This window comes from Suricata suricatta, chromosome 14 (genome assembly GCF_006229205.1).
Source record: "Suricata suricatta isolate VVHF042 chromosome 14, meerkat_22Aug2017_6uvM2_HiC, whole genome shotgun sequence".
NCBI lineage: Eukaryota > Metazoa > Chordata > Mammalia > Carnivora > Herpestidae > Suricata > Suricata suricatta.
Window position 1 is genome coordinate 61658806 of NC_043713.1, and position 12721 is coordinate 61671526.

The window sequence follows — 12721 nt, forward strand, 5'->3', positions numbered from 1 at the left end:
GGCTCTGCACTGACAGCAGCAAGCCTTATGAGGGGCTCAAGCTCCTAAACCACATGATCATAACCTCCTAAGTCAGACGCTCAACCAACTGAGCCACCCAGGCGCCTGAAGACACCACTCTAATAAAGGTCCTGCTAGATTAGAGCACCACCACTGCTATGGCCCAGCCCACTTCCAGGCATAAAGTAGAATGTACCCTGCACCGAAGCGCCCTCAGAACCATGCCTTTAGAGAAAGACTGGCGAAGGCCTGGACATATACCCCTCATCCAATTATGAGTGTCTCGCCTACAAGAAAACTCACAACTGGGGGGAAAAGACATTTCTTTTTTTTTTTTTAACGTTTATTTTACTTATTTTTTTCCATAATATTTTATTGTCAAATTGTTTTCCATACAACACCCAGTGCTCTTCCCCTTAAGTGCCCTCCACCATCACCACCACCTCTTTTCCCCCCTCCCCCTTCCCCCTCAACCCTCAGTTCATTCTCAGCATTCAATAGTCTCTCAAGTTTTGCATCCCTCTCTTTTAAGGGAAAGAGAGCATGAGCAGGGGAACAGAGAGAGAGGGAGAGAGAATCCCAAGCAGGCTCCATGCTGTCAGCACAGAATCTGATGTGGGGCTCTAACTCACATGAGATAATGACCTGAGCCAAAATCTAGAGTCAGATGTTTAAATGACTGAGCCATCAAGGTGCTCCAGAAAGACATTTTCCCAAAGAGTACACTTCCCAAATAACACCAGGCTAGACAGCTAGCTTGTTCTCCTTGTGTTTTGTGCCAGGGACCTTTGGTGACTTTGGGATCTATCAGTTTTGCCAAGTTCTGGTGTTCATCAGGGTAGGGAATAAGAATGCATTAATGAGAAATAACAGCTCAGAGAAGGTATGACATAGCTAATATAACATCTCTGGCCATAAACTTTCACCCTGCAAACAGAAGGGGCTGCAATGGAACCAGAATCAAAGTCAAGCTCAGTTCACCTTGCAGGTGGCCACTGTATACTTAGTGGTACTGTAAAATACAAAAGTTCTATTAGGAATTTATAACAATTCTAACAGTTATGCAGAGAAGTTTGAGAAAAGGGGCTATCACAGAGATAATGAATTAAAAGGGTATACTTGAAGGAAAGGAGGACTGTGACAGCACACAGAATTCATCTGGAGTAGGAACTACCATTTCCTGCCATCATGATATCTGCCCATTCTTAAAAACTTTAAGAGTACTTTAAACACACACTGGTTGCTTTAAGGGCAAAAATAAATTTCCACCACCTATTTGAGTCAACAGGATGTCTAACCTAAGTTACCTCAGGAAGTTGCTTTCTCTAAGTAAGCTTTCCATAATGAGCTTCTACTCCAGACCTAAAAGCAATCTGCCATTGTCATCATGTGGTCCTTCTAATTAAAGAGGCACAGTAGGTGAATGCCCTCCAGGAGGCGGCTATGAATATTCAGTCACAGCAGATATAATGAGAGGACTAGCAGCTCCACACAAACACAGGGAAACCAAGAGGCACCTGCTGGCTTCAGTTCAGTTCAGTGCAGTGCAGTGTTAAAGTTGCTCATCCCCGTGCCAATGCAATGTGACCTACAAGACATGCCAGGTAGCTGGCCAACACCTGGAGAAATATCTGTTGTCTGTGAATTTGTAGATCTCTAGCAGAATCTAAACCTATTCTGTCCCAGACCCTTTGCTGCTCAATGTCTTTGTCAGGCCTTGATGAATCTTAGAGATGGGTAAGTCCAAAATTGATATAAGAACATCCAAAATAACACGGGCTTCTATCCATCTCAGTTTTCCAAAATAAAGTTAATTAAGAAAAAGATAATGGCACAGACATGAGGAACAGCGGACAGAAAACAATAAGGTGAAATTCAGTGGAGATACATATAAGTGAAGCCCAACAAGTGCATCTAGTGGTTGGTAATGCACACAAAGGAGTGGGCGGGGGGTACTTTAGCTGATCCACTCAGGACTGAAGCCCACTTGTTGGACCAGGGTATTGTTCCTACTTTAATCTCAGTTCACTTTCAAGTAGTGTGTCTAGCAGACGGTGAGGATGGTGAAGTACCATCTACTACCTGAAGCTACAGAAGCCCACTGATGCCTGCCAGGCTGTACCCAGGAAGGGCACCCTGGCCTCGGCACTATGCCCCAGCTCCAGGAAGGTGCTGGATGGTCATAGGGTGCAGGGTTCCTCAACAAAGGCAGATCTAGCTGAGGCAACCTTGAGAGCCACTTATCTTGTGTCAATGGGGGCTAAGCTAAAAAAAAAATACTAAGGATCCAGCCTGCAGTCATGCCATTAGATATTCCTTTTACTGGAGCAGCAAATCCCCACTTTGGAGATCAGGGCCAACACTACCCTAACCAATAAACCATGCTGGAGAAGATTCACAAGATTGTCTGGTCATACATCTGAAGATGTTTCAGACATAACGTTATACGTTACAACTACTCACTTTTGGCCACATGATGAGGACAGGGCAAAACACAGGCATGCATACATACACTCCCATTTCCATTCCTCACCTGGTCAATCAGCTGCCTCCTAGAAGGGTTGGTTTCCTCAAGGACATGAGCCCAGAGCTCTGGATCCTTCCTGCGCACCAGGTAACGGGCTTCACTTTTGAACAAAGAATTCTCATTGCAAACCTGAAATGAGCACACTAGTGTGTGTAACACAAACAGCCAACCAACGGACATTACTTGGGGGACCCACCCCAGTCAGTTCCCTTTTTCCCCGACATTTGTTTGGTGTCAGCTAGAACCCAAGTGAATAATAGTACTTTGACACAGGATGAGCAGCATCCCATAGGGGTGACAAAAAAAAATCCTCAGAGTAACATATTACCTGAAAACATGAGTTTCTCAGTTTACAACTTAAGAGTGGGTATGGCTGGGTGGCAGCTCCTCTCCATTTCAATCTGTTGCTCTAAAGTGGTGCTGCCCACTTTCAACAATAGCCAAATCATGGAAAGGGCCTAAATGTCCATCAACTGATGAATGGATCAAGAAGATGTACACAGGGCGCCTGGGTGGCTCAGTCGGTTAAGCATCCGGCTTTGGCTCAGGTCTCACGGTTCATGGGTTCGAGCCCCGCGTCGGGCTCTGTGCTGACAGCTAGCTCAGAGCCTGGAGCCTGTTTCAGATTCTGTATCTCCCTCTCTCTCTGACCCTCCCCTGCTCCAGCTGTCTCTCTCTGTCTCTCAAAAATAAATAAAAAGCATAAAAAAAATAAAAAAAAAAGAAGATGTACACATACACATACAATGGAATACTACATGGCAATGAGAAAAAATGAAATCTGGCCATTTGTAGCAAAATGGAGGGGGTCATGCTAAGCGAAATAAGTCAGGCAGAGAAGGTCAGATACTCATAGGTCTAACAGGAGAAACCTAAGAGGAGACCATGGGAATGGGAAAGCGGGGGAAAAGGGGAGAGGGTGTGAGGCAAATCATGAGAGACTTTTGAATGCTGAGCACAAACTGAGGGCTGAAGAGGGAGGGGGGAAGAGGAAGGGAGGTGATAATCATAGAGAGGGGCATTTGTGGGGAAGAGCACTGGGTGTTATATGGAAACCAACTTGGTAATAAACTATAAAGAAAAGAAAATAAAGTGGTGCTGCCCAGAACTTTCTGAGACAATAAAAATGTTCTAATCTGTGCTATGCAATGCAGTGTAGGAAAGAGAAACTAAGTTTTTAATTTGTAGTTAATTTAAATTTAAATAATCACCATCTCTAAAGTGTTAGCAGAATAGCCCAGAACTGGTATAAAACAGCATGTATGCTACAGCATTTCAAGCCTATAAACTTTTTTTTTAATAGAGAGAGCATGCACGTGCGCGTGCACACACACACGAGTTGGGGAGAGGGGTAGAGGGAGAGAGAGAGAATCCTAACCAGGTTCCACCTCAGCATGGAGCCCGACACAGGGCTTCATCTCACAACCCTGGGATCATGACCTGAGCCAAAATCAAGAGTTGGATGCTTAACCGAGTGAGCCACTCAGGAACCCTAAGGCCTATAAACTTTAAAATATGCTTTCATTGATTGAACTTGAGACCCTTTTTTTAATGGTCTAATACATCTCCAAGAAGCCAACCATCCACTGGAATATTCCAATGTGTGAGACACTTGCTAAGGCCTGGTAGGAATCAGACTGGCTGGGTACCAGATGCCAGGCACAAGGCTAAGTACTGCATGTATGTCCATGGGCTGCTCACACATGCATGGCATGAGGCCTAGAGGAGCCCTACAGTGGCCTGCACTGAAATCTTACTTCTCCTTCTGACACATTAGGCCTTAATGAGCATTTTTCTCATGTCTGAATTCTGCCTTACTAAAAGGTGATGTCTATTGTCCACTACCAGGTAGGAGAGATGGGTGCAAAAATCCCCGAGAGGTCACTGCACTGAGCTTTAATAAAAAGGTGGTAAATTCATCCAAAATGTGGCTTATGATATATTGGGGCCCAGTAGGCAATAATAACCCTCAAACAATATTTTGCCTCTTGGGCCGCACATATGGCTTCTGTTCATCCTATGATTTACTTTATTTTCTGGGAGTGAACATACACCTCTTCCAAAAGATTTGCTTAAGGATAAGCATCCCACCCTTGAATAATTAATGCAGGGTGTTAAGGAATGTAAATCTCCTCATAGAATTCTTCAGACCTATCATATGTTTAAAACCAGACTATCATTAGGGGATTCTTTTTGCAATGACTTAAACCTGTTACTTACTGATAAGAATGATGTAATCACCCAGGGTATATAAGACCCTGGCTATCTCAATAAAGGTGTGTCCTTTTTTACCAACCGCCATCCATCCACGCTCTCTGTCTCGTCTGTCTTGTCCGTCTTCTTTCTTAGAGATATTTTCGCCGACACCAACCCCTTACTCGGGACCTTTCGACTGTGGTGCGTGGGCTGGTCCCCCGCATGATATCAAACTAAAGTCCCAACTTCACACAAACCTGCTCCCTAGAGGCAGGTGCTATGTCAACCCAGGCCGCCACTTGCATGGCCAGTGTCAAAAGCCAGAGCAGGATGAGAAACTGATGCACTGTTCTCGAGCTTTGGCTCTGTATGCTTGATACTCTTAACAGATTCCTTCCCCAGGTGCTGGGTTTTTACCATGTTGTCAGATATTCTGAGGTGCTCAGGGCAAACAGACCAACTGCCTACAGATCTTACAGTCAAACAAACATCAGGTGCAACCACATGAGATTTCTGGAGTTTTAAGTCACTATTGGATACTTAAGTAACTGAATAAACACAGATACAAGCCAGGGCTGAGAAAAGCAGACCTGGGGGGATGTTCCAAAGAGGGGCCAGCAAGAGCTCTGTGATTGGGAAGAGTTGGTAAGGGCATATGTAAGAGGCTGCCTTAAAAAGAACAGGAAGTGAAAAGGTAAACAGGACGGAGGCATCTTAGGACAGAGAGGCATGAGGGGAGGCAGTCAGGCTGGTGAGGATAGGGTTGCAGATCAAAGGACCTCCTGAGTCAGGCCAACAGGTTGAAATTTGTCATCAGGACACTAGGTAACACTGAAGACTGTAAGCAGAAGGCTGACAGGTCAGTCTCAGGGCCAGCCATGTCTTTAAGTACAACACATACAAACAGGGCATAAGTAGGTAGCAAAAAAGGCATCTGAATTAAAAAGAAACCAAGTTGTTAATGGAAATATACAACAGGACCTGCAATTGTGGGGCTCAGAGGAAGCCCTTATGAGCCCCCATAGAGCATGTATTTGGAGCCAGAGCAAAATCTGGCAGCTAAGTTTATCTGCTACCCACCTTGATGAGCTCAAGGTCACACTGCCCCCGCTCATAGGCAACACAGGCCAGATGTGGGTCCCGCTTCTCACAGTAGCGGCCCACCACGCGGCTGTCATAGTAAGCATTTTCTCTCAGGAAGCGCTCGGGGTTGTTGTTGCTGTCAATGTAGATCTTGGCAAGAGCATTGTGAGTGGCAGGCTCTTCACAGCCTTCGTGACTCCGGGACTCCAGCCAGGGAAGCAGCAGCTTTAGCCTTTGAAAGAAGGAAAAACACCTTAAATGTCTCAAAACGAATGTCCAAAACCTCTAGGGCAGACCCTGAACTCTGAAGATAGCTTCTAGAAACCAACAAAAATCTCATTCCATTAATCTCAGGTTGCTCTAGGGACCAAAAGAGACTTCAATTCCAATCTGATTTCAATTGTTAAGTTTTCCCCAAAGATCTGCAGTACCAATAGCAAATAACTCACCACTGGATCTAAGATTTGTTGCATGAAAGACCAGCTGCAGAGACAGTCAGTCTTGGGTTCTGGATGTTAACTGAGAAGGGATCTCAGGGAATTAGTCATAGGCTTAACCACAGGCACTAGAACCCAGGGGCAAGAGAAGATACCAAGGTAGGATCCCTTACCTGTTTCTTTTCTCTACTTCAGCCACCAGCTCATCAGTGGAGAACTGTCCTCTCACGACCATGATTAAGTTTTTAATTACTTCCTCAGAACAATCCACATCAAGCAGCCCTCCAATCACAGCAGGGATCCGGCTAGGGTTGACCTAGAATGGTCAAGGTGGTAACTTCAGTGCTGTAGGCACAGGTCACTGCTACAAGTCCCCCAAGGTTTGGATAAGGTGGCTGCCTGAAAAGGCTCCTGTGGTACATGGAATGCATGCTTTGAAGCTCTAATCCCTAATGTGACTGTATTTGAAGATGGGCCTGGAAGGAGATAATTATGGTTCAGTAAGGTCAAAAGGCTAGGGCTCTAATTAGAGAAAAGGCCATATAAAAACACAGCGAGAAGCTGGCCATTTGTAAGTCAAGAAGAGTGGCCTCAGAAAGAACCAACCCAAGGTGGTAGGGTCAGCACTTGATCTTGGACGTCTATCCTCTAGAACTGTTAGCAATAAATGTCTATTGCTTAAGCCACCCAATCTGTGGTATTCTCCTATAGAAACCCAAGCTTAGATACCACCAGTCTCAGACACGTTCAGGGGTCAGAGGCAGCCTCTCAGGTATAGACTATTACCACCAACCAAGGCACAAAGGCAGCCGGGTGTCACCTGGGAGCCGGCAGCGATGGTTCCAGCAGTACCTTCTGAACGTAGATTTCGATGTACTTCTGCAGGTTGTTGCGGTATAAGTACAGGACAAGGTCGTGTACAAAGTCAAATCGATCACACACGATAATGAGAGGAAGCTGGTCTGTGAGCTTAGCCTCCTGTGTGTAATGGAAAGCACAGAACAGGCAGGCAGTGAAGATCTCAAAGAGCTAGGCTGCAGGAACAATGAATCAGCACAGAAATGGCACTGCTTTGTAGCAGAGTGGCCCCCAAGGAGACTCAAGGATGAGACTTTGTTCTAGATATCCTGTTGTTTTAAGGCACATGTATTTGCTTTTGGGGATGCAGTGTTTGCCTTGAGAAACAAGTTAACAGAAAGATAATACTATTTGGTTGAAGAAGACAAGAGGTCTGCTAAATTTGGCAATAACATTCCAAATTGGTCCAAAAGCCATTATCTTTTGGGTTAAGACAAGCAGCTCATTATGTATAAATCTGACCCAGGCCAGGCTCCAGAGAGTGGGCCACTTTCGAGAATGTTTGCTGGAGGGCTGCCTTTCTGGACAAGCAGCGATACTCTATAGAACACTGGCTGTCCATGCAGGGTGCTACCGCTGACCCCATAGTCCACCACAATGATCTCTCCCCTCATTTGGCCATACCTAAATGACACTTATCAGGTTCCTTGCACCCTTGCAGTTCTGGGTGTGGCCATTCAGCCTAGTATCCTCCAATGGAATGAGAATTGAAATGCCACAGACTACCTGCAGCCTCACCCATAAAAACCACCTATGCCAGCTTCTCTGAATTTTCTTTCCTTCCAGTTGACTGGGAAGGCAACATTCAAGGTGGTAGGCCGAAGATGGCAAAACAGCCATCCTGGTCCTTGATCCTTAAAAGATGGTGGGAAAGCAAGCCACTCCACTTACCTCTATACCCACCCCAATCTGCATGAGGAAGAAATACACTTCTTGCTTTTTATGCCACTAGCATTGACTAGCTTATTTGTTTCTGTAGATATTCCCAACCTAATTAACAGGGGCACATTTGGGATGCTGCTGAAACATAATGCATCAATAAACTAACTCCCTTTACTCACACATCAGATAATTAAAAGTACAGCCTCAATGCTATAAAGTGAGCAGTGGACTCCTATAAGAACTTCAGGCCAAAGTAGAGCTCTGCACTAAGGATCCAGGGAACACTGGTAAAGATAAAGCCAGCTTTCCAACTCTTGGGCAGCTGTCTGATGGTTTGCTCAAGGAAGGAGGCGATGCCTGGACACACTCACCTTCAGAAAATTCTTCACCCGCTCTGGGTTGTAGCAATTACTCTCCCGGCATATCCTCTCCACCTCTTTGATCTGTCCCGTCTTACAGGCTGCCTGAATGTATTTCAAGTGCACATCTGGATCTTGGCTGAAGTTCACAATTGAGCCCAAGAAGTAGAAGAGGCCTACAAAGAGAGACTGTTCCATCATAATATCCACCTGCCTTCTCCACAGTGGTAGCCCACTTGCCCTTGATGGCCCAACCCACAACAACAGTGCTCCACTCTCCCAGCACCCAAAGTCCACTCACAACTTACTAAATCTATGTGAAGTTCTTCTACCTTGGCATCTCCTCCAAATAGCTAGTCAAATTTCCATCAAATTTGGGAGGTATACTTGGGATGTTCTAATGTGAAATACTGTGTGTATATGGAATCCATCTGGGGGGCTTAGGCATACCCTAAATGGTCATCTTCAAGAATAATTCAAACTGAAAGAACCTAAGAGGGCTGCTGCTATAAAAAGAAATGCCAGGAACAGGTAAGCAGAGGCTTCCAATGGGAGCCTCCAAACAGAGTCTGCTCCCTGACACCGAGCTGATGGCACACATGGAACCACTGCAGACTGGAGTGCGTGGTGAGTCACAGAGCAACACTGTTCATCAGAAGCTAACCATCTCCTAACTGTCACAGGAGCTGGCCAGGAGGTTCTGGTGACAAAAGCAGGACAGGATACACCAGAAAAGACCACTTTCCCTGAGGAGGTCATTGGCTATAACCTGGGGAAGGAACCAGAACTCCGAAGGCAGTTTCCACAAACCTTACTCTTTTGCCCCGTGCAAGCTAATTGCTGCTGCAGCCTTTCCTGCAATAGTGTCTTCAGACAAGGGCAGCCCCCTGAAGGCAGCTCTTTCCTTCACTCCTCCAACATCCCAGCCTCACAAGGCACAGGGCAGTGGCTTAACACCTCACTGGACAAATGCTGTTTCTTTCTTTTTTTTTTTTTTTTATAGTTTATTGTCAAGTTGGTTACCACATAACACCCAGTGCTCATCCCCACAAGTGCCCTCCTCCATGCCCATCACTCCCTACCCCTTTCCCCCTCCCTCATCAGCCCTCAGTTTGTTCTCAATATTCAAGAGTCTCTCATGGTTTACCTCTCTCCCTCTCCCCAACTATTTTTCTTCCTCTACCCCATGGTCCTCTGCTAAGTTTCTCCTGTTACACTTATGAGTGAAAACATGGTATCTCTGCCTGACTTATTTCACTTAGCATGACACCCTCGAGGTCCATCCACTTTCCTACAAATGGCCAGATTTCATTCTTTCTCATTGCCATGTAGTATTCCATTGTATATATAAACCACATCTTCTTTTTAGGCTCTTTCTATGATTTGGTTATTGTTGAAAGTGCTGCTATGAACACTGGGGTACATGTGCCCCTATGCATCAGCACTTCTGTATCCTTTGGGTAAATCCCTAGCAGTGCTATTGCTAGGTCATAGGGAAGTTCTACTGTTGATTTTTTGAGGAACCTCCACACTGTTTTCCAGAGCGGCTGCACCAGTTTACATTCCTACCAACAGTGTAGGAGAGTGCCCGTTTCTCCACTTCCTCACCAGCATCTAGTCTCCCGATTTGTTCAACAAACGCTCTGTTTCTATCCCTGTTTTCTATCCCCTATGCCCCAGCCTGTCCCCAACAGACCCTCACCTGGGGAAGCCATCCCCCTACAAGCAATTCTTGATGTGATGCTCACAGGAGGGCAAAGGAAGCCAACCACAATCAGGTCTGCCAGCCTAGCAGCCACATACCACTAAGTCTCCATGGGACTGTGACTCAGGGGAAGACAAAGGGGCCTCCCTCTCAGAACTATGCACTCTAGTGTCACTGGCTCAGACTTATTGGTGAACTCTGCAGCAGACTGTGTGACAGATGCTCAGTTCTACAGAGGCTCTAGGGACACAAAGGGATTCTAAGTGTCCCCACCCCAATGCCAACCAACTAAATGCTTCCTTTGCAAATGCCAAAAAAGCCACCTAAGCTGGATAACACACTAGACAGCAGAAATCTGCCACTGATCAACACTGGCATGGCTTGAAGGAAGACTGTTAGGTTGGGCAGGCAGACACTGACACCTGAGCAGGAGGTGCAGTTGGCTGAAGGGTGTGAGGTTTACCTTCGTAACTCTTGAAGGATTCAAAGAGCTCCACCAGGGACTGTGTGCCCAGCTGCTCATGGTACTTGGAGGCCACTTGCACACACAGCTGAAGGTTCTGTCTGATGCTGGCAGACAGCAGAGCATGGAGACATGCCAAAGAATCCTCCACTGACAAGGAGCCAAAGAAGCTGATGAGCCACTAGGAAGCAAGGAAGAGTTTATCCACAACTAAGTACCATCCTAGGTATTGCCAACACTGGCAAAATAACTGGATCAATTTTTCCCACCAAAGGTCAGTGTAGTGCTCCAGTGCATGCTACAAATGTCAAGAATATAAAGAATTTTCACTTAAAAGGACTGTGGTAAAAAGTGGGAGTTGGGAGTAAACTCAGAATAACTAACCGTAGTAGTTCATCAAGCTGTCACAGACCCTACAAAACCCCACAGTTGATACTAAAACTTATTCTGTAAATGGAAATGTAATACCTATTAGCTTCTGCTAATAGTTTCAGACAACCCTGCTAGAGCCATTGACGTTAACAGATTCTCTCTATTAGGCTAAGTCAAACGTAGAAAATGGAAAGAAAGAGGTAATGTGGGTCCAGATGCATGGGTGAGCAAGTGAAGCTTGTGTGTCGGCTGAATAAAAATTGTGTATAGTAGTAATGAGGCTCATGCAAAGGGAAGACACATGCCACAGTCCCACAACCATGGACACAGGAAATTTCGGGAGCATGTGATCCTAATGACAGACGCATGCCAGTCACAACAGGAGTGCGCCAAGGGTGCACCATACCTCGGGATTGAGGAGGTGAGTGTGGATCACAGCCCTCTTGATATCATAGAGGTCAGTGTAGAGCTCCAGTGCACGCTGCAGGAGGCCTGCCTTTTCACAGAGCTGGGCGATGTGGGCTCGATCATAATGAGTAAACATCTGATTTCCAAGAATGGCGTCCGCAACCTATGAAATGGTGAGGTCAGGAAGAAAGACTGAACAGTGGCAATAACTTTTTAAGAACAGCTGCTCAAACCATGCCCCCCACGGCCCAGCTCCAGAACAGTGCTTATGGGAGAGAAGGGCTTCAACAGGTCTAGGTCCTTGCCCACCTCTGAGCAGAGTGTTAGCCATCTTTCCAAGTCATCTTGGCCTCTTCAAACAAGCCTCTGTCTTAGTAGGGTGCAGAGTCAGGTATGTATAAGGCTGAGGCCTTGCCCTAAAGCATGTTACTGGGATCAGTCCAGACCATTGCTCCGGCTTTTCAGCCATCACATTTGTACAGTTTTCTGTGGTAAGGTGACAGTCAATGTGAGGACGTGACTCTACAAAGGCCTCCTTCTTTAATGAGCTGAAACCTTGGACTAGCAACAGTCACAATTAGACCTGGAAGTAATAAATCCTACTGATGTTAATCAACTTTCTCAACTGCCCCAATGTTTTGGGCATTGTGCCCAGCCATGTGCCCATCTAGGCTTCCCCTCTTCAGGGTTTGGGCTCTTTTTAGGGTCTATCTGCTCAGCTCCTGAATGGTATTTAGTTTCTATTTCAAAGCTTGCTTGCTTGCTTGCTTACTTGCTTATTTATTTATTTATTTAACTTTATTTATCTTGAGAGGGGGGAGAGAGAATCCCAAGCAGGCTCTGCTCTGCCAGCACAGAGCACAATGGGGGGCTTGAACTCACCATGAGATCATAACCTGAGTAGAAATCAAGAGTTAGACGCTTAACCAACTGAGTCACCCAGGTGCCCCTTTCAAAGCTCATTCATTAAAAACTGTCATCACACACAATCTATCTAGTCATAAGAGTTTAAGAGAATAGCAAACAGCAAATTAATACCACTTTTGTTTCCTAGAGGTGGGATATGACACACAAAACAGCAGCTAAGTTGTGGATCTGAATAACCTGAAATCACAGAACAATATAATTAACATACTGTTTCCTAATCACAAAAACAATGTGTGATTATAAAGAAAAAGAAATTGGAAGACAAGTGAGTAAAGAACAAAGTGATGGACAGTCTTGTCCACTCAGACAATTGTGATTAACAGCTTGATGTGAATTTTTTCAAACTCCTCTCCTGCATACATATCCAAACATAACCAAAAACAGAAAAAGCATATACATACTTAATCATAACCCTCTCACCAATTTTCAGGTCAAGAAATGCACTGACACAATGGGATACCACTGCACATTCATTTATGATAGCTATTTTTTCCCAATTTACTT

The 12721-nt window shown here is 45.4% G+C and overlaps 1 protein-coding gene across 3 annotated transcripts in view; it reads right to left on the reverse strand.

Annotated features, from left to right (window-relative positions):
- The window catches only part of CLTCL1 (clathrin heavy chain like 1), a 106785-nt gene that overhangs the window by 39067 nt on the left and 54997 nt on the right, over positions 1 to 12721 (reverse strand). For all 3 annotated transcript variants that reach the window (XM_029922013.1, XM_029922012.1, XM_029922014.1), the window contains exons 12-18: positions 11289 to 11453; positions 10511 to 10691; positions 8355 to 8518; positions 7096 to 7221; positions 6417 to 6559; positions 5804 to 6038; positions 2534 to 2656 (exon numbers count right to left, since the gene is read on the reverse strand). In XM_029922013.1, coding sequence (XP_029777873.1) covers positions 2534 to 2656; positions 5804 to 6038; positions 6417 to 6559; positions 7096 to 7221; positions 8355 to 8518; positions 10511 to 10691; positions 11289 to 11453 — 1137 coding nt within the window. The remainder of the gene's footprint in view (positions 1 to 2533; positions 2657 to 5803; positions 6039 to 6416; positions 6560 to 7095; positions 7222 to 8354; positions 8519 to 10510; positions 10692 to 11288; positions 11454 to 12721) is intronic.